The sequence below is a fragment of the Cetorhinus maximus genome, unplaced genomic scaffold (assembly GCF_964194155.1).
Source record: "Cetorhinus maximus unplaced genomic scaffold, sCetMax3.hap1.1 HAP1_SCAFFOLD_1668, whole genome shotgun sequence".
Taxonomy (NCBI): domain Eukaryota; kingdom Metazoa; phylum Chordata; class Chondrichthyes; order Lamniformes; family Cetorhinidae; genus Cetorhinus; species Cetorhinus maximus.
In genome coordinates this window covers 50,467-73,075 of record NW_027597608.1, presented here as the reverse complement: position 1 = coordinate 73,075, position 22,609 = coordinate 50,467, and the positions used below count along the sequence as shown (strand labels likewise).

Below are 22,609 nucleotides of genomic sequence, written 5' to 3'. Positions count from 1 at the left end.
CTCCATTCTCCCCACTCTGTCCTCTCTCTCTCTCTCGTTCTCCCACTCTGTCTCTCTCTCTCTCCATTCTCCCCACTCTGTCTCTCTCTCACCCCTGCTCCTCTCTGTCTCTCTCTCTCTCCATTCTCCCCACTCTGTCTCTCTCTCTCTCCGTTCTCCCCACTCTGTTTCTCTCTCTCTCCGTTCTCCCCACTCTGTCTCTCTCTCTCTCCGTTCTCCCCACTCTGTCTCTCTCTCTCTCCGTTCTCCCCACTCTGTTTCTCTCTCTCTCCGTTCTCCCCACTCTGTCTCTCTCTCTCTCCGTTCTCCCCACTCTGTTTCTCTCTCTCTCCGTTCTCCCCACTCTGTCTCTCTCTCTCTCCGTTCTCCCCACTCTGTCTCTCTCTCTCTCCGTTCTCCCCACTCTGTCTCTCTCTCTCTCCGTTCTCCCCACTCTGTCTCTCTCTCTCTCCGTTCTCCCCACTCTGTCTCTCTCTCTCTCCGTTCTCCCCACTCTGTCTCTCTCTCTCTCCGTTCTCCCCACTCTGTCTCTCTCTCTCTCCGTTCTCCCCACTCTGTCTCTCTCTCTCTCCGTTCTCCCCACTCTGTTTCTCTCTCTCTCCGTTCTCCCCACTCTGTCTCTCTCTCTCTCCGTTCTCCCCACTCTGTCTCTCTCTCTCTCCGTTCTCCCCACTCTGTCTCTCTCTCTCTCCGTTCTCCCCACTCTGTCTCTCTCTCTCTCCGTTCTCCCCACTCTGTCTCTCTCTCTCTCCGTTCTCCCCACTCTGTCTCTCTCTCTCTCCGTTCTCCCCACTCTGTTTCTCTCTCTCTCCGTTCTCCCCACTCTGTCTCTCTCTCTCTCCGTTCTCCCCACTCTGTCTGTCTCTCTCTCTCCGTTCTCCCACTCTGTCTCTCTCTCTCTCCATTCTCCCCACTCTGTCTCTCTCTCACCCCCTGCTCCTCTCTGTCTCTCTCTCTCTCCATTCTCCCCACTCTGTCTCTCTCTCTCTCCATTCTCCACACTCTGTTTCTCTCTCTCTCCGTTCTCCCCACTCTGTCTCTCTCTCTCTCCGTTCTCCCCACTCTGTCTGTCTCTCTCTCTCTCCGTTCTCCCACTCTGTCTCTCTCTCTCTCCGTTCTCCCCACTCTGTTTCTCTCTCTCTCCGTTCTCCCCACTCTGTCTCTCTCTCTCTCCGTTCTCCCCACTCTGTCTCTCTCTCTCTCCGTTCTCCCCACTCTGTTTCTCTCTCTCTCCGTTCTCCCCACTCTGTCTCTCTCTCTCTCCGTTCTCCCCACTCTGTCTCTCTCTCTCTCCGTTCTCCCCACTCTGTCTCTCTCTCTCTCCGTTCTCCCCACTCTGTCTCTCTCTCTCTCCGTTCTCCCCACTCTGTCTCTCTCTCTCTCCGTTCTCCCCACTCTGTCTCTCTCTCTCTCCGTTCTCCCCACTCTGTTTCTCTCTCTCTCCGTTCTCCCCACTCTGTCTCTCTCTCTCTCCGTTCTCCCACTCTGTCTCTCTCTCTCTCTCCATTCGCTAGCATTCACTCACACTCTCACTCTCTCTCCTGCTCACTCTCTCTCTGTTTTCTCTCCCTCATCTCTCTCGCTCTCTCCCGCTCTCTCTCTTCTCCTGCTCTATTCCTCTCGCTCCCCGCTGCTCTCCATTTCTCTTTCCCCACGCACTCTGTCCCTCCCTCACTCTGATCTTTCCCTCCCTCCAAACTCCTCGCTCTCTCTGTCTCTCTCTCTGCTCTCTCTCTCTCTCTGCTCTCTCTCTGCTCTCTCTCTCTCTCACTCTCTCTCTCTCTCACTCTCTCGCTCTCTCTCTCTCTGCTCTCTCTCTCTCTCTCTCACTCTCTCTCTCTGCTCTCTCTCTCTCTCTGCTCTCTCTCTCTCTCTCTCTCTCACTCTCTCTCTCTCACTCTCTCTCTCTCTGCTCTCTCTCTGTTCTCTCTCTCTCTCACTCTCTCTCTCTCACTCTCTCTCTCTCTCTGCTCTCTCTCTCTCTCTCTCTGCTCTCTCTCTCTCTCTCTCTCACTCTCACTCTCTGTCTCTCTCTCTGCTCTCTCTCTCTCACTCTCTCTCTACTCTCTCTCCCTCTCTGCTCTCTCTCTCTCACTCTCTCTCTCTCTCTGCTCTCTCTCTCTCACTCTCACTCTCTCTCTGCTCTCTCTCTGCTCTCTCTCCCCCAGCCCTGAACTCTCCCACTCCGCTGCGAGCGGCTTCTCAAACTCTCTCTTCCCCTTCCTCTCACCACCGACCCTCCTCTCTATCCCTCTCCGGACACTCGATACCCCTTTATCCCTCTCACTCTCTCCCTTCTCTCTCTTTCTCACTCTCTCACCCCGAAGGTTTGCCCCCAAACTGCTCCCTCCCTCCTCGAGCTCTCTCTCCCACTCTTTCCCCCCGTCACACTCCTCAATCTCTCTGTCACTCCCTGCTGCATCCCTCCATCCCCACAGCGTTCCCTCCCTCTCTCTCTTCTCAGTCTCCAGACCCTACAACCTTTACACCTTTCACCTACTCCCTCTCCTCTCAGTGTTGAGGGATCGGGGAGATGGTGGGATCGAGGGATCGAGTGATCGGGGAGAAGGTGGGAGGGTGGGATCAGGGGATCGGGGAGAAGGTGGGATCGAGGGATCGGGGAGAAGGTGGGATCGAGGGATCGGGGAGAAGGTGGGATCGAGGGATCGGGGAGAAGGTGGGCGGGGGGGATCGGGGAGAAGGTGGGCGGGTGGGATCGAGGGATCGGGGAGAAGGTGGGATCGAGGGATTGGGGAGAAGGTGGAATCGAGGGATCGGGGAGAAGGTGGGCGGGTGGGATCGAGGGATCAGGGAGAAGGTGGGATCGAGGGATAAGGGAGAAGGTGGGCGGGTAGGATTGAGAGATCGGGGAGAAGGTGGGATCGAGGGATAAGGGAGAAGGTGGGATCGAGGGATCGGGGAGAAAGTGGGCGGGGGGGGATCGAGGGATCGGGGAGAAGATGGGCGGGGGGGGGATCGAGGGATCGGGGAGAAGGTGGGCGGGTGGGATCGAGGGATCGGGGAGAAGGTGGGCGGGTGGGATCGAGGGATCGGGGAGAAGATGGGCGGGTGGGATCGAGGGATCAGGGAGAAGGTGGGATCGAGGGATCGGGGAGAAGGTGGGCGGGTGGGATCGAGGGATCTGGGAGAAGGTGGGCGGGTGGGATCGAGGGATCGGGGAGAAGGTGGGATCGAGGGATCGGGGAGAAGGTGGGCGGGTAGGATCGAGGGATCGGGGAGAAGGTGGGCGGGTGGAATCGAGGGATCGGGGAGAAGGTGGACGGGTGGGATCGAGGGATCGGGGAGAAGGTGGGATCGAGGGATCGGGGAGAAGGTGGGATCGAGGGATCGGGGAGAAGGTGGGATCGAGGGACCGGGGAGAAGGTGGGATCGAGCGATCGGGGAGAAGGCGGGCGGGTGGGATCGGGGAGAAGGTGGGCGGGTGGGATCGAGGGATCGGGGAGAAGGTGGGCGGGTGGGATCGAGGGATCGGGGAGAAGGTGGGCGGGTGGGATCGAGGGATCGGGGAGAAGGTGACCGGGTGGGATCGAGGGATCGGGGAGAAGGTGACCGGGTGGGATCGAGGGATCGGGGAGAAGGTGGGCGGGTGGGATCGAGGGATCGGGGAGAAACTCTCTTCCTCGTTCGTTACCCTCGACGTGGACCCGGAGAGCGTTGGAAGCTGATGACCTGCTCTGTGAGGCAGCGAGAGTGAAAGACCAGACCAGCAATTCAACTGCAAACTTTAATGGTGTTTGACCGGATGGACATGGATGATATCAGAGAATCGCTGGGGACAGGAAGGGAAACATTGGGAATGAAACAGCCTCATGGGCGCGGGCCAGTGGGATGGTGTTTGGAGGGGACAGGCCGGATGAGCAGGGGCGGTCCGGAAGCCTGGGGGAACCTGGGAATAGCTTTCCCACCTCAGCCTGCCCACGGGCCTCAGAGGGTTCGCTGGGGCGCAGGAGGTCGACTGGGTGGGGCGTCGAGATCCTCAGGGATGCAGGTCTCCTGAAAAACAGGGAACCACCAGAGGTTAGGCAGAGCACGAGTGGCAGATAAATGAATGTTGGTTCACCCACCGCCCCCCCCCACCTCCATCACAGCTGTTCGACTGCTGAAGCCCTCGCGAATGTGCCTCCGGCGGCTCCAGACTTGGCTTCGCAAAGCAACTGGGGAGCAGACTCACATCTCCCCACCCTCTGGAAACATCAGCCCCACAGACAGGGGGCGGCCACACTGTCTGCACCTCCCGAGTCACCTTCACGCGTCATCCCTCAACCTCACCGACCCCCACTCAACAAAGCCTCCATTCCCAAATACTAAACCTCCTGAATTGCTCATTCCCAGCCTATCCCTCTCAGCTCCTCCAACACCAACAACCCGCCCTATCCCTCTCACCTCCTCCAGCCCTTATACACCTCACTATCCCTCTCACCTCCTCCAGCCCCTACACACCTCACTATCCCTCTCACCTCCTCCAGCCCCTACACCCCTCCCTATCCGACTCACACCCTCCAGCCCCTACACACCTCCCTATCCCACTCACACCCTCCAGCCCCTACACACCTCCCTATGCTTCTAAACAACTCCAGCCACTACAACCCTCCCTATCCCTCTCAGCTCCTCCAGCCCCTACACACCTCCCTATCTCTGTAACCTCCTCCAGCTCCTACACACCTCCCTATCTCTGTAACCTCCTCCAGCCCCTACAACCCTCCCTATCTCTGTAACCTCCTCCAGCCCCTACACCCCTCCCTATCTCTGTAACCTCCTCCAGCTCCTACACACCTCCCTATCTCTGTAACCTCCTCCAGCTCCTACACACCTCCCTATCTCTGTAACCTCCTCCAGCTTCTACACCCCTCCCTATCTCTGTAACCTCCTCCAGCCCCTACAACCCTCCCTATCTCTGTAACCTCCTCCAGCCCCTATAACCCTCCCTATCACTGTAACATCCTCCAGTTCCTACAACCCTCCCTATCTCTGTAACCTCCTCCAGTCCCTACAACTCTCCCTATATCTGTAACCTTCTCCAGCCCCTACAACCCTCCCGATCTCTGAAACCTCCTCCAGTCCCTACAACTCTCCCTATATCTGTAACCTTCTCCAGCCCCTACAACTCTCCCTAACTCTGTAACTTCCTCCAGCCTGTAAAATTTTCCCTATCTCTGTAACGTCCTCCAGCCCCGACAACCCTCCCCATCTCTGTAACCTCCTCCAGTCCCTACAAGCCTCCCTATCTCTGCAGTGTCCTCCAGTCCCTACAACCCTCTCTATCTCTGTAACCTCCTCGAGCCTCTACAACCCTCCGTATCTCTGCAACCTCCTCCACTTGCTACACTCCCTATCTCTGTAACCTCCTCCAACACCTACAAATGTCCCTATTTCTCTAGACTACTCCAGTCCCTACAACCCTCCCTATCTCTGTAACCTCCTCCAGTCACTACAATCCTCCCTATCTCTGTAACCTCCTCCAGTCCCTACAACCCTCCCTATCTCTGTAACCTCCTCCAGTCCCTACAACCCTCCCTGTCTCTGAAACCTCCTCCAGTCACTACAATCGTCCCTATCTCTGTAACCTCCTCCAGTCCCTACAACGCTCCCTATCTCTATAAACTCCTCCAGCCCCTACAACCCTCCCTATCTCTGTAAACTCCTCCCATCCCTAAAACTCTCCCTATCTCTGTAACCTCCACCACCCTACACCCCTCCCTATCTCTGTAACCTCCTCCAGTCTCTACAACCCTCCCTATCTCTGTAACCTCCTCCAGACCCTACAACCCTCCCTAACTCTGCTACCTCCTCCAGTCCCTACAACCCTCCCTATCTCTGTAACTTCCTCCAGCCTGTAAAATTTTCCCTACCTCTGTAACCTCCTCCAGCCCCGACAACACTCCCCATCTCTGTAACCTCCTCCAGCCCCGACAACCCTCCCTATCTCTGTAAACTCCTCCAGTCCCTCCAACCCTCCCTATCTCTGCAACCTCCTGCAGCCCCTACCACCCTCCCTATCTCTGTAAGCTCCTCCAGCCTCTACAACCCTCTCTATCTCTGTAACCTCCTCCAGATCCTACAACCATCCCTAACTCTGTAACCACCTCCAATCCCTCAAACCCTCCCTATCTCTCTAGCCTCCTACAGCCCCGACAACCCCTCCCTTTCTCTGTTCCCTCCCAACTCTGTAACCTCCTCCAGCCCCTACAGCCCCCCCATCTCTGTAACCTCCTACAGCCCCTACAACCCTCCCTATCTCTGTCACCTCCTCCAGCCCCTACAACCTTCACTCTCTCTGTAACCTCCTCCAGTCCCTACAACCCTCCCTATCTCTGTAACCTCCTCCAGCCCCTACAACCCTCCCTATCTCTGTAACCTCCTCCAGCCCCTACAACCCTTCTTATCTCTGCAACCTCCTGCAGCCCCTACCACCCTCCCTATCTCTGTAAGCTCCTCCAGCCTCTACAACCCTCTCTATCTCTGTAACCTCCTCCAGATCCTACAACCATCCCTAACTCTGTAACCACCTCCAATCCCTCAAACCCTCCCTATCTCTCTAACCTCCTACAGCCCCGACAACCCCTCCCTTTCTCTGTTCCCTCCCTATCTCTGTAACCTCCTCCAGCCCCTACAGCACCCCCATCTCTGTAACCTCCTCCAGCCCCTACATCCTCCCAATCTCTGTAACCTCCTCCAGCACCTACAACCTCCCTATCTCTGTAACCTCCTCCAGCCCCTACAATCCTCCCTATCTCTGCACCCTCCTCTATCCCCTACAACCCCCCCATCTCTGTAACCTCCTACAGCCCCTACAACCCTCCCTATGTCTGTAACCTCCTCCAGCCCCTACAATCCTCCCTATCTCTGTAACCTCCTCCAGTCCCTACAGCCCTATCTCTGTAAACTCCTCCAGCCCCTACAACCCTCCCTATCTCTGTAACCTCCTCCAGCCACTACAACCCTCCCTATCTCTGTAACCTCTTCCAGCCCCTACAACCCTCCCTATCTCTGTAACCTCCTCCAGCCCCTACAACCGTCCCTATCTCTGTAACCTCCTCCAGCCCCTACAACCCTCCAAGATCCCTGCGCTCCTCCAATTCCGGCCTCTTGAGCATCTCCCGATTCCCATCACTCCGCCATTGGCGGCCGTGCCTTCAGCTGCCTGGGACCCTGAGCCCTTGAATTCCCTCCCTCACCCTCTCCGCCTCTCTCCCTCTCTCTCTTTGTCCTCCTTGAAGAAGCTCCTTGACTGAGCTTTTGGCCCCCTGTCCCTCATAACCACTTACTGTGACTCAGAGTCACGCCTGGTTTGGTCACCCTCCGGTGAAGCCCTTTGGGACGGTTTACTGGATGGGAAGTGCCAGGAAGCTGGCACAATGTGTAAAGGGACACCCAAGGCACCAGCCGCCTGGTACCAGGGCATGCCTGGCAGCTCTGAAACTGGCCGTGGGTGGGGTCCAGGTACCCCGAGACGCCGCGGAAGGGTTTTCGCTCACCTGCTTCTCTCGCGCGGCCCTCCACCGCTGCCTCCTGTTCTCCCAGTGAAGGCACAGAACCAGACCAAAGAGCACGAGCAGGATCAACGCCATCGCCATGGCAACGGAGACACCGACGGCCAGAGTGTTCTCAGCCTGCTCGACTGCAAATGAATGGGACACGAAGGTGATTGAACGCTGGGAAAACCGAGACACCCAAATCGACATTGGCCTGAGGGAAACTCCACAGCAAACACAACTTCCCATTCACTCCCACTGTCCGCAATCCCAATGGACCCAAACCCCTTCGCGTTCACTCCCACTGTCCACAATCCCAATGGACCCAAACCCCTTCCCGTTCACTCCCACTGTCCACAATCCCAATGGACCCAAGCCCCTTCCCATTCACTCCCACGGCCCACAAATCCAATGGACCCAAACCGCTTCCCATTCACTCCCACTGTCCACAATCCCAATGGACCCAAACCGCTTCCCATTCACTCCCACTGTCCACAAACCCAATGGAACCAAACACCTTCCCATTCACTCCCACTGTCAACAATTCCAATGGACCCAAACCGCTTAACATTCACTCCAACTGTCCACAATTCCAATGGACCCAAACCACTTCCCATTCATCCCACTGTCCACAATCCCAATGGACCCAAACCCCTTCCCATTCACTCCCACTGTCCACAATCCCAATGGACCCAAACCAATTCCCATTCACTCCCAATGTTCACAAGCCCAATGGACCCAAACGCCTTCCCATTCACTCCCACTGTCCGCTATCCCAATGGACATGAACCACTTCCCATTCACTCCCACTGTCGATAATCCCAATGGACCCAAACCCCTTCCCATTAACTCCCACTGTCCACAGTAACAATGGACCCAAATCCCTTCCCATTCACTCCCACTGTCCGCAATCCCAATGGACCCAAACCCCTTCGTGTTCACTCCCACTGTCCACAATCCCAATGGACCCAAACCCCTTCCCATTCACTCCCACTGTCCACAATCCCAATGGACCCAAGCCCCTTCCCATTCACTTCCACTGCCCACAAACCCAATGGACCCAAATCGTTTCCCATTCACTCCCACTGTCCACAATCCCAATGGACCCAAACCGCTTCCCATTCACTCCCACAGTCCACAATCCCAATGGAACCAAACACCTTCCCATTCACTCCCACTGTCCACAATTCCAATGGACCCAAACCGCTTACCATTCACTCCAACTGTCCACAATTCCAATGGACCCAAACCACTTCCCATTCATCCCACTGTCCACAATCCCAATGGACCCAAACCCCTTTCCATTCACTCCCACTGTCCACAATCCCAATGGACCCAAACCAATTCCCATTCACTCCCAATGTTCACAATCCCAATGGACCCAAACCCCTTCCCATTCACTCCCACTGTCCGCTATCCCAATGGACATGAACCACTTCCCATTCACTCCCACTGTCGATAATCCCAATGGACCCAAACCCCTTCCCATTAACTCCCACTGTCCACAGTAACAATGGACCCAAATCCCTTCCCATTCACTCCCACTGTCCACAATCCCAATGGACCCAAACCCCTTTCAATTCACTCCCACTGTCCACAATCCCAATGGACGCTAACCCCTTCCCATTCACTCCCGCTGTCCACAAACCCAATGGACCCAAACCCCCTCCCATTCACTCCCACAGTACACAATCCCAATGGACCCAAACCCCTTCCCATTCACTCCCGCTTTCCACAATTCCAATGGACCCAAACCACTTCCCATTCACAACCACTGTCCACAATCCCAATGGAGCCAAACCCCTTCCCATTCACTCCCACTGACCACAGTAACAATGGACCCAAATCCCATCCCATTCACTCGCACTGTCCACAATCCCAATGGACCCAAAACGATTTCCATTCACTCCCAGTGTCCACAATCCCAATGGACCCTAACCCCTTCCCATTCACACCCACTGTCCACAATCCCAATGGACCCAAACCACTTCCCATGCACTCCTACTGTCCACAATCCCAATGGACCTAAAACCCTTCCCATTCACTCCCACTGTCCACGATCGCAATGGACCCAAAACACTTCCCATTCAGTCCCACTGTCCACAAACCCAATGGACCCAAACACATTCCGATTCACTCCCGCTGTCCACAAACCCAATGGACCCAAACCCATTCCAATTCAATCCCACTGTCCACAAACCCAATAGACCCAAACCCCTTCCCATTCACTCCCACTGTCCACGATCCAAATGGAACCAAAACCCATGCCATTCACTCCAAATGTCCAAAATCCCAATGGACACAAACCCCTTCCCATTCACTCCCACTGTCCACAATCTGAATGGACCCAAACCCCTTCCCATTCACTCCCACTGTCCACAATCCCAATGGAACCAAACCCCTTCTCATTCATTCCCGCTGTCCACAAACCCATTGGACCCAAAACCCTTACCATTCACTCCCAATGTCCAAATTTCCAATGGACCCAAAACCCTTCCAAATCACTCCAACTGTCCACAATCCCGATGGAAACAATCCCCTTCCCATTCACTCCCACAGTCCACAATCCCAATGGAACCAAACCTGTTCACATTCACTCCCACAGTTCACAATCGTAATGTACCCAAACCCCTTCCCATTCACTCCCACTGTCCACAATACCAAAGGACCCAAACCCCTTCCCATTCACTCCCATTGTACACAATCCCAATGGACCCAAACCCCTTCCCATTCAATCCCACTGTCCACAATTTCAATGGACCCAAACCACTTCCCATTCACTCCCATTGTCCACAATCCCAATGGAGCCAAATCAATTCCCATTCACTCCCACTGTCCACAATCCCAATGGATACAAACCCCTGATCATTCACTCCCACTTTCCACAATCCCAATGGGCACAAACCACTTCTCACTCACTCCCACTGTCCACAATCCCAATGGACCCAAACTCCTTACCATTCACTCCCACTGTCCACAATTCCAATGGACCCAAACCCCTTCCCATTCACTCCCACTGTCCACAATCCACAAGGACGCAAACCTGTTCCCATTCACTCCCACTGTCCACAATCCCAATGGACCCAAATCCCTTCCCATGCACTCCAACTGTCCACAATCCCAATGGGCCTAAACCCCTTCCCATTCATCCCCTCTGTCCACAATCCCAATGGGCCCAAACCCCTTCCAATTCACTCCCGCTGTCCACAAACCCAATGGACATAAACCCCTTCTGATTCACTCCCAATGTCCAAATTTCAAATGGACCCAAAACCCTTCCCATTCACTCCCACAGTCCACAATCCCAATGGAACCAAAACTGTTCCCATTCACTCCCACAGTTCACAATCGTAATGGACCCAAACCCCTTCCCATTCACTCCCAGTGTCCACAATCCCAAAGGACCCAAACCCCTTCCCATTCACTCCCACTGTACACAATACCAATGGACCCAAACCCCTTCGCATTCATTCCCACTGTCCTCAATTTCAATGGACACAAACCACTTCTGATTCAATCCCATTGTACACAATCCCAATGGACCCAAATCCCTTCCCAATCACTCCCACTGTCCACAATACCAATGGACCCAAACACCTTCCCATTCATTCCCACTGTCCACAATCCCATTGGAACCAAACCCCTTACCATTCATTCCCACTGTCCACTATCCTAATGGACCCAAAACCCTTCACATTCACTACCAATGTCCACCATCCCAATGGACCCAATATCCTTCCCATTCACTCCCACTGTCCACAATCCCAATGGACTCAAACCACTTCCCATTCACTCCCACTGTCCACAATCCCAATGGATCCAAACCCCTTATCATTCACTCCCCCTGTCCACAATCCCAATGGGCACAAAACACTTCCCACTCACTCCCACTGTCCACAATCCCAATGGACCCAAACCCATTACCATTCACTCCCACTGTCCACAATCCCAATGGACCCAAACACCTTTCCATTCACTCCCACTGTCCACAATCCACAAGGACGCAAACCTGTTCCCATTAACTCCCACTGTCCACAATCCCAATGATTCCAAACCACTTCCCATTCACTCCCGCACTACACAAACCCAATGGACCCAAACCCCTTCCCATTCGCTCCCACTGTACACGATCCCAATGGACCCAAACCCCTTCCCATTCACTCCCACTGTCCACAATCCCAATGGAGCCAAACCCCTTCCCATTCACTTCCACTGTCCACAATCCCAATGGAATCAAACCCCTTTCCATTCACTCCCGCAATACACAAAGCCAATGGACCCAAACCCCTTCCCATTCACTCCAAGTGTACACAACCCAATGGACCCAATCCCCTTCCCATTCACTCCCACTGTCCACAATCCCAATGGACCCAAACCCCTTCCCATTCACTCCCAATCTCCAAAGTTCCAATAGACTCGAACCCCTTCCCATTCACTCCCACTATCCACGATCCCAATGGAACCAAACCCCTTCCCATTCACTCCCACTGTCCACAGTTCCAATGGACACAAACCACTTCCCATTCACTCCCACTGTCCACAATCGAAATGGACCCAAACCCTTTCCCATTTACTCGCGCTGTCCACAAATCCATTGGCCCTAAACCCCTTCCCATTCACTCCCACTGTCCACAATCCCAATGGACCCAAACCACTTCCCATTCACTCCCACTGTCCACAATCCCAATGGACCCAAACCCCTTCCCATTCACTCGCGCTCTCCACAAACCCATTGGACCCAAACCCCTTCGCATTCACCCCCTCTGTCCACAATCCCAATGGACACAAACTCCTTCCAATTCACTCCCAATATCCAAATTTCCAATGGACCCAAAACCCTTCCAAATCACTCCCACTGTCAACAATCTCGTTGGAAACAATCCCCTTCCCATTAACTCCCACTGTCCACAATCCCAATGGACACAAACCTGTTCCCATTCACTCCCACTGTCCACAATCCCAATGGACCCAAACCCCTTCCCATTCACTCCAACTGTCCACAATCCCAAAGTACCCAAACCCCTTCCCATTCACTCCCACTGTTCACAATCCCAATGGAAACAAACTCATTCCCATTCACTCCCAATGTTCACGATCCCATATGACTCAAACCCCTTCCCATTCACTCCCGATGTCGACAAATCCAATGGACCTAAACCACTTCCCATTCACTCCCACTGTCCACAATCCCAATGGACATAAAACCCTTCCGATTCACTCCCAATGTCCAAATTTCAAATGGACCCAAAACCCTTCCCAATCAATCCCACTGTCCACTATCCCGATTGAAAGAATCCCCTTCCCATTCACTCCCACAGTCCACAATCACAATGGAACCAAACCTGTTCCCATTCACTCCCCCAGTTCACAATCGTAATGGACCCAAACCCCTTCCCATTCACTCCCACTGTCCACAATACCAAAGGACCCAAACCCCTTCCCATTCACTCCCACTGTACACAATCCCAATGGACACAAACCCCTTCCCATTCAATCCCACTATCCGCAATTTCAATGGTCCCAAACCACTTCCCATTCACTCCCATTGTCCACAATCCCAATGGACCCAAACCCCTTCCCATTCACTCCAACTGTCCACAATCCCAAAGGACCCAAACCCCTTCCCATTCACTCCAACTGTACACAATCCCAATGGAAACAAACTCATTCCCATTCACTCCCACTGTCCGCAATCCCAATGGAAACAAACTCATTCCCATTCACTCCCACTGTCCACGATCCCATATGACTCAAACCCCTTCCCATTCACTCACGCTGTCGACAAATCCAATGGACCCAAACCCCTTCCCATTCACTCCCACTGTCCACAATCCCAATGGACACAAATCCCTTCCCATTCACTCCCGATGTCCACAATCCCAATGGACACAAACCCCTTCTCATTCACTCCCACTGTCCACAATCCCAATGGACACAAATCCCTTCCCATTCACTCCCACTGTCCACAAACCCAATGGACCCAAACGCCTTCCCATTCACTCCCACTGTCCACAATCCCAATGGAACCAAACCACTTCCCATTCACTCCCACTGTCCACAAAACCCTTCGCATTCACTCCCACTGTCCACAATCCCAATGGACCCAAACCACTTCCCATTCACTCCCACTGTCCACAATCCCAATGGGCCCAAACCCCTTCCAATTCACTCCCGCTGTCCACAAACCCAATGGACATAAACCCCTTCCGATTCACTCCCAATGTCCAAATTTCAAATGGACCCAAAACCATTCCCAATCACTCCCACTGTCCACTATCCCGATGGAAAGAATCCCCTTCCCATTCACTCCCACAGTCCACAATCCCAATGGAACCAAACCTGTTCCCATTCACTCCCACAGTTCAAAATCGTAATGGACCCAAAACCCTTCCCATTCACTCCCACTGTCCACAATACCAAAGGACCCAAACCCCTTCCCATTCACTCCCACTGTGCACAATCCCAATGGACCCAAACCCCTTCCCATTCAATCCCACTATCCACAATTTCAATGGACCCAAACCACTTCCCATTCACTCCCATTGTCCACAATCCCAATGGACCCAAACCCCTTCCCATTCACTCCCACTGTCCACAAAACCCTTCGCATTCACTCCCACTGTCCACAATCCCAATGGACACAAACACCTTCCCATTCACTCCCACTGTCCACAATCCCATTGGAACCAAACCCCTTCCCATTCACTCCCACTGTCCACTATCCTAATGGACCCAAACCCCTTCCCTTTCACTACCAATGTCCACCATCCCAATGGACCCAATATCCTTCCCATTCACTCCCGCTGTCCACAAACCCATTCGACCCTAACCCCTTCCCATTCACTCACAATGTCCACAATCCCAATGGACTCAAACCACTTCCCATTCACTCCCACTGTCCATAATTCTAATGCATCCAAACCCCTTATCATTCACTCCCATTGTCCACAATCCCAATGGGCACAAGCCACTTCCCACTCACTCCCACTGTCCAAAATCCCAATGGACCCAAACCCCTTACCATTCACTCCCACTGTCCACAATCCCAATGGACCCAAACCCCTCCCCATTCACTCCCACTGTCCACAATCCAAAAGGACGCAAACCTGTTCCCATTCACTCCCACTGTCCACAATCCCAATGGACCCAAACCCCTTCCCATTCACTCCCGCACTACACAAACCCAATGGACCCAAACCCCTTCCCATTCGCTCCCACTGTACACGATCCCAATGGACCCAAACCCCTTCCCATTCACTCCCACTGTCCACAATCCCAATGGAGCCAAACCACGTCCCATTCACTCCCACTGTACACAATCCCAATGGATCCAAACCCCTTCCCATTCACTCCCACTGTCCACAAACCCAATGGGCACAAGCCACTTCCCACTCACTCCCACTGTCCACAATCCCAATGGACCCAAACCCCTTCCCATTCACTCCCACTGTCCACAATCCCCAAGGACGCAAATCTGTTCCCATTCACTCCCACTGTCCACAATCCCCATGGAACCAAACCACTTCCCATTCACTCCCGCACAACACAAACCCAATGGACCCAAACCCCTTCCCATTCGCTCCCTCTGTCCACAATCCCAATGGAGCCAAACCCCGTCCCCTTCACTTCCACTGTCCACAATCCCAATGGAATCAAACCCCTTTCCAATCACTCCCGCAATACACAAAGCCAATGGACCCAAACCTCTTCCCATTCACTCCCACTGTACACAACCCCAAAGGACCCAAACCCCTTCCCATTCAATCCCACTATCCACAATTTCAATGGACCCAAACCACTTCCCATTCACTCCCATTGTCCACAATCCCAATGGACCCATACCCCTTCCCATTCACTCCCACTGTCCACAATCCCAATGGAGCCAAACCCCGTCCCCTTCACTTCCACTGTCCACAATCACAATGGAATCAAACCCCTTTCCAATCACTCCCGCAATAGACAAAGCCAATGGACCCAAACCCCTTCCCATTCACTCCCACTGTCCACAATACCAAAGGACCCAAACCCCTTCCCTTTCACTCCCACTGACCACAATCCCAATGCACCCAAACCCCTTCCCATTCACTCCCACTGTCCACAATCCCAATGGACACAAACCACTTCCCATTCACTCCCACTGTCCACAATCGAAATGGACCCAAACCCTTTCCCATTTACTCGCGCTGTCCACAAATCCATTGGCCCTAAACCCCTTCCCATTCACTCCCACTGTCCACAATCCCAATGGACCCAAACCACTTCCCATTCACTCCCACTGTCCACAATCCCAATGGACCCAAACCCCTTCCCATTCACTCCCACTGTCCACAATCCCAATGGACCCAAACCCTTTCCCATTCACTCGCGCTCTCCACAAACCCATTGGACCCAAACCCCTTCGCATTCACCCCCTCTGTCCACAATCCCAATGGACACAAACCCCTTCCAATTCACTCCCAATATCCAAATTTCCAATGGACCCAAAACCCTTCCAAATCACTCCCACTGTCAACAATCCCGTTGGAAACAATCCCCTTCCCATTAACTCCCACTGTCCACAATCCCAAAGGACCCAAACCCCTTCCCATTCACTCCCACTGTTCACAATCCCAATGGAAACAAACTCATTCCCATTCACTCCCAATGTCCACGATCCCATATGACTCAAACCCCTTCCCATTCACTCCCACTGTCGACAAATCCAATGGACCTAAACCACTTCCCATTCACTCCCACTGTCCACAATCCCAATGGACATAAACCCCTTCTGATTCACTCCCAATGTCCAAATTTCAAATGGACCCAAAACCCTTCCCAATCACTCCCACTGTCCACTATCCTGATTGAAAGAATCCCCTTCCCATTCACTCCCACAGTCCACAATCACAATGGAACCAAACCTGTTCCCATTCACTCCCACAGTTCACAATCGTAATGGACCCAAACCCCTTCCCATTCACTCCCACTGTCCACAATACCAAAGGACCCAAATCCCTTCCCATTCACTCCCACTGTACACAATCCCAATGGACACAAACCCCTTCCCATTCAATCCCACTATCCGCAATTTCAATGGTCCCAAACCACTTCCCATTCACTCCCATTGTCCACAATCCCAATGGACCCAAACCCCTTCCCATTCACTCCAACTGTCCACAATCCCAAAGGACCCAAACCCCTTCCCATTCACTCCAACTGTACACAATCCCAATGGAAACAAACTCATTCCCAATCACTCCCACTGTCCACAATCCCAATGGAAACAAACTCATTCCCATTCAATCCCACTGTCCACGATCCCATATGACTCAAACCCCTTCCCATTCACTCCCGCTGTCGACAAATCCAATGGACCCAAACCCCTTCCCATTCACTCCCACTGTCCACAATCCCAATGGACACAAATCCCTTCCCATTCACTCCCGCTGTCCACAATCCCAATGGACACAAACCCCTTCTCATTCACTCCCACTGTCCACAATCCCAATGGACACAAATCCCTTCCCATTCACTCCCGCTGTCCACAAACCCAATGGACCCAAACGCCTTCCCATTCACTCCCACTGTCCACAATCCCAATGGAACCAAACCACTTCCCATTCACTCCCACTGTCCACAAAACCCTTCGCATTCACTCCCACTGTCCACAATCCCAATGGACCCAAACCACTTCCCATTCACTCCCACTGTCCACAATCCCAATGGGCCCAAACCCCTTCCAATTCACTCCCGCTGTCCACAAACCCAATGGACATAAACCCCTTCCGATTCACTCCCAATGTCCAAATTTCAAATGGACCCAAAACCCTTCCCAATCACTCCCACTGTCCACTATCCAGATGGAAAGAATCCCCTTCCCATTCACTCCCACAGTCCACAATCCCAATGGAACCAAACCTGTTCCCATTCACTCCCACAGTTCAAAATCGTAATGGACCCAAACCCCTTCCCATTCACTCCCACTGTCCACAATACCAAAGGACCCAAACCCCTTCCCATTCACTCCCACTATCCACAATTTCAATGGACCCAAAACACTTCCCATTCACTCCCATTGTCCACAATCCCAATAGACCCAAACTCCTTCCCATTCACTCCCACTGTCCACAATCCCAATGGACCCAAACACCTTCCCATTCACTCCCACTGTCCACAATCCCATTGGAACCAAACCCCTTCCCATTCACTCCCACTGTCCACTATCCTAATGGACCCAAACCCCTTCCCTTTCACTACCAATGTCCACCATGCCAATGGACCCAATATCCTTCCCATTCACTCCCGCTGTCCACAAACCCATTCGACCCTAACCCCTTCCCATTCACTCACAATGTCCACAATCCCAATGGACTCAAACCACTTCCCATTCACTCCCACTGTCCATAATCCTAATGCATCCAAACCCCTTGTCATTCACTCCCATTGTCCGCAATCCCAATGGGCACAAGCCACTTCCCACTCACTCCCACTGTCCAAAATCCCAATGGACCCAAACCCCTTACCATTCACTCCCATTGTCCACAATCCCAATGGACCCAAACCCCTTCCCATTCACTCCCACTGTCCACAATCCAAAAGGACGCAAACCTGTTCCCATTCACTCCCACCGACCACAATCCCAATGGACCCAAACCCCTTCCCATTCACTCCCGCACTACACAAACCCAATGGACCAAAACCCCTTCCCATTCGCTCCCACTGTACACGATCCCAATGGACCCAAACCCCTTCCCATTCACTCCCACTGTCCACAATCCCAATGGAGCCAAACCACGTCCCATTCACTCCCACTGTACACAATCCCAATGGATCCAAACCCCTTCCCATTCACTCCCACTGTCCACAAACCCAATGGGCACAAGCCACTTCCCACTCACTCCCACTGTCCACAATCCCAATGGACCCAAACCCCTTACCATTCACTCCCACTGTCCACAATCCCAATGGACCCAAACCCCTTCCCATTCACTCCCACTGTCCACAATCCCCAAGGACGCAAACCTGTTCCCATTCACTCCCACTGTCCACAATCCCCATGGAACCAAACCACTTCCCATTCACTCCCGCACAACACAAACCCAATGGACCCAAACCCCTTCCCATTCGCTCCCTCTGTCCACAATCCCAATGGAGCCAAACCCCGTCCCCTTCACTTCCACTGTCCACAATCCCAATGGAATCAAACCCCTTTCCAATCACTCCCGCAATACACAAAGCCAATGGACCCAAACCTCTTCCCATTCACTCCCACTGTACACAACCCCAAAGGACCCAAACCCCTTCCCATTCAATCCCACTATCCACAATTTCAATGGACCCAAACCACTTCCCATTCACTCCCATTGTCCACAATCCCAATGGACCCATATCCCTTCCCATTCACTCCCACTGTCCACAATCCCAATGGAGCCAAACCCCGTCCCCTTCACTTCCACTGTCCACAATCACAATGGAATCAAACCCCTTTCCAATCACTCCCGCAATACACAAAGCCAATGGACCCAAACCCCTTCCCATTCACTCCCACTGTCCACAATACCAAAGGACCCAAACCCCTTCCCTTTCACTCCCACTGACCACAATCCCAATGCACCCAAACCCCTTCCCATTCACTCCCACTGTCCACAATCCCAATGGACACAAACCACTTCCCATTCACTCCCACTTTCCACAATCGAAATGGACCCAAACCCTTTCCCATTTACTCGCGCTGTCCACAAATCCATTGGCCCTAAACCCCTTCCCATTCACTCCCACTGTCCACAATCCCAATGGACCCAAACCACTTCCCATTCACTCCCACTGTCCACAATCCCAATGGACCCAAACCCCTTCCCATTCACTCGCGCTCTCCACAAACCCATTGGACCCAAACCCCTTCGCATTCACCCCCTCTGTCCACAATCCCAATGGACACAAACCCCTTCCAATTCACTCCCAATATCCAAATTTCCAATGGACCCAAAACCCTTCCAAATCACTCCCACTGTCAACAATCCCGTTGGAAACAATCCCCTTCCCATTAACTCCCACTGTCCACAATCCCAATGGACCCAAACCTGTTCCCATTCACTCCCACTGTCCACAATCCCAATGGACCCAAACCCCTTCCCATTCACTCCAACTGTCCACAATCCCAAAGGACCCAAACCCCTTCCCATTCACTCCCACTGTTCACAATCCCAATGGAAACAAACTCATTCCCATTCACTCCCAATGTCCACGATCCCATATGACTCAAACCCCTTCCCATTCACTCCCGCTGTCGACAAATCCAATGGACCTAAACCACTTCCCATTCACTCCCACTGTCCACAATCCCAATGGACATAAACCCCTTCTGATTCACTCCCAATGTCCAAATTTCAAATGGACCCAAAACCCTTCCCAATCACTCCCACTGTCCACTATCCCGATTGAAAGAATCCCCTTCCCATTCACTCCCACAGTCCACAATCACAATGGAACCAAACCTGTTCCCATTCACTCCCACAGTTCACAATCGTAATGGACCCAAACCCCTTCCCATTCACTCCCACTGTCCACAATACCAAAGGACCCAAATCCCTTCCCATTCACTCCCACTGTACACAATCCCAATGGACACAAACCCCTTCCCATTCAATCCCACTATCCGCAATTTCAATGGTCCCAAACCACTTCCCATTCACTCCCATTGTCCACAATACCAATGGACCCAAACCCCTTCCCATTCACTCCAACTGTCCACAATCCCAAAGGACCCAAACCCCTTCCCATTCACTCCAACTGTACACAATCCCAATGGAAACAAACTCATTCCCAATCACTCCCACTGTCCACAATCCCAATGGAAACAAACTCATTCCCATTCAATCCCACTGTCCATGATCCCATATGACTCAAACCCCTTCCCATTCACTCCCGCTGTCGACAAATCCAATGGACCCAAACCCCTTCCCATTCACTCCCACTGTCCACAATCCCAATGGACACAAATCCCTTCCCATTCACTCCCGCTGTCCACAATCCCAATGGACACAAACCCCTTCTCATTCACTCCCACTGTCCACAATCCCAATGGACACAAATCCCTTCCCATTCACTCCCGCTGTCCACAAACCCAATGGACCCAAACGCCTTCCCATTCACTCCCACTGTCCACAATCCCAATGGAACCAAACCACTTCCCATTCACTCCCACTGTCCACAAAACCCTTCGCATTCACTCCCACTGTCCACAATCCCAATGGACCCAAACCACTTCCCATTCACTCCCACTGTCCACAATCCCAATGGGCCCAAACCCCTTCCAATTCACTCCCGCTGTCCACAAACCCAATGGACATAAACCCCTTCCGATTCACTCCCAATGTCCAAATTTCAAATGGACCCAAAACCCTTCCCAATCACTCCCACTGTCCACTATCCAGATGGAAAGAATCCCCTTCCCATTCACTCCCACAGTCCACAATCCCAATGGAACCAAACCTGTTCCCATTCACTCCCACAGTTCAAAATCGTAATGGACCCAAACCCCTTCCCATTCACTCCCACTGTCCACAATACCAAAGGACCCAAACCCCTTCCCATTCACTCCCACTATCCACAATTTCAATGGACCCAAACCACTTCCCATTCACTCCCATTGTCCACAATCCCAATAGACCCAAACCCCTTCCCATTCACTCCCACTGTCCACAATCCCAATGGACCCAAACACCTTCCCATTCACTCCCACTGTCCACAATCCCATTGGAACCAAACCCCTTCCCATTCACTCCCACTGTCCACTATCCTAATGGACCCAAACACCTTCCCTTTCACTACCAATGTCCACCATGCCAATGGACCCAATATCCTTCCCATTCACTCCCGCTGTCCACAAACCCATTCGACCCTAACCCCTTCCCATTCACTCACAATGTCCACAATCCCAATGGACTCAAACCACTTCCCATTCACTCCCACTGTCCATAATCCTAATGCATCCAAACACCTTATCATTCACTCCCATTGTCCACAATCCCAATGGGCACAAGCCACTTCCCACTCACTCCCACTGTCCAAAATCCCAATGGACCCAAACCCCTTACCATTCACTCCCACTGTCCACAATCCCAATGGACCCAAACCTCTTCCCATTCACTCCAACTGTACACAACCCCAAAGGACCCAAACCCCTTCCCATTCAATCCCACTATCCACAATTTCAATGGACCCAAGCCACTTACCATTCACTACCATTGTCCACAATCCCAATGGACCCATACCCCTTCCCATTCACTCCCACTGTCCACAATCCCAATGGAGACAAACCCCGTCCCCTTCACTTCCACTGTCCACAATCCCAGTGGAATCAAACCCCTTTCCAATCACTCCCGCAATACACAAAGCCAATGGACCCAAACCTCTTCCCATTCACTCCCACTGTACACAACCCCAAAGGACCCAAACCCCCTCCCATTCAATCCCACTATCCACAATTTCAATGGACCCAAACCACTTCCCATTCACTCCCATTGTCCACAATCCCAATGGACCCATACCCCTTCCCATTCACTCCCACTGTCCACAATCCCAATGGACCCAAACCCCTTCCCATTCACTCCCACTGTCCACAATCCCAATGGACCCAAAACCCTTCCCATTCACTCCCACTGTCCACAATCACAATGCAACCAAACCTGTTCCCATTCACTCCCACAGTTCACAATCGTAATGGACCCAAACGCCTTCCCATTCACTCCCACTGTCCACAATACCAAAGGACCCAAACCCCTTCCCGTTCACTCCCACTGTCCACAATCCCAATGGACACAAATCCCTTCCCATTTACTCCCGTTCTCCACAAACCCAATGGACCCAAACGCCTTCCCATTCACTCCCACTGTCCACAATCCCAATGGAACCAAAGCACTTCCCATTCACTCCCACTGTCCACAAACCCCTTCACATTCACTCCCAATGTCCACAATCCCAATGGACCCAAACCATTTCCCATTCACTCCCGCTGTCCACAAACCCAATGGACATAAACCCCTTCCGATACACTCCCAATGTCCAAATTTCAAATGGACCCAAAACCCTTCCCAATCACTCCCACTGTCCACTATCCCGATGGAAAGAATCCCCTT

The 22,609-nt window shown here is 52.8% G+C and overlaps 1 protein-coding gene across 1 annotated transcript in view; it reads right to left on the bottom strand.

Annotated features, from left to right (window-relative positions):
• Window positions 1-3,726: 3,726 nt before the first annotated feature.
• Window positions 3,727-22,609, bottom strand: part of LOC144676531 (uncharacterized) — a 45,732-nt gene continuing 26,849 nt past the window's right edge. The window contains exons 3-4 of the mRNA XM_078536928.1: window positions 7,497-7,639; window positions 3,727-4,014 (exon numbers count right to left, since the gene is read on the bottom strand). Coding sequence (XP_078393054.1) covers window positions 3,946-4,014; window positions 7,497-7,639 — 212 coding nt within the window. The 3' untranslated portion in view covers window positions 3,727-3,945. The remainder of the gene's footprint in view (window positions 4,015-7,496; window positions 7,640-22,609) is intronic.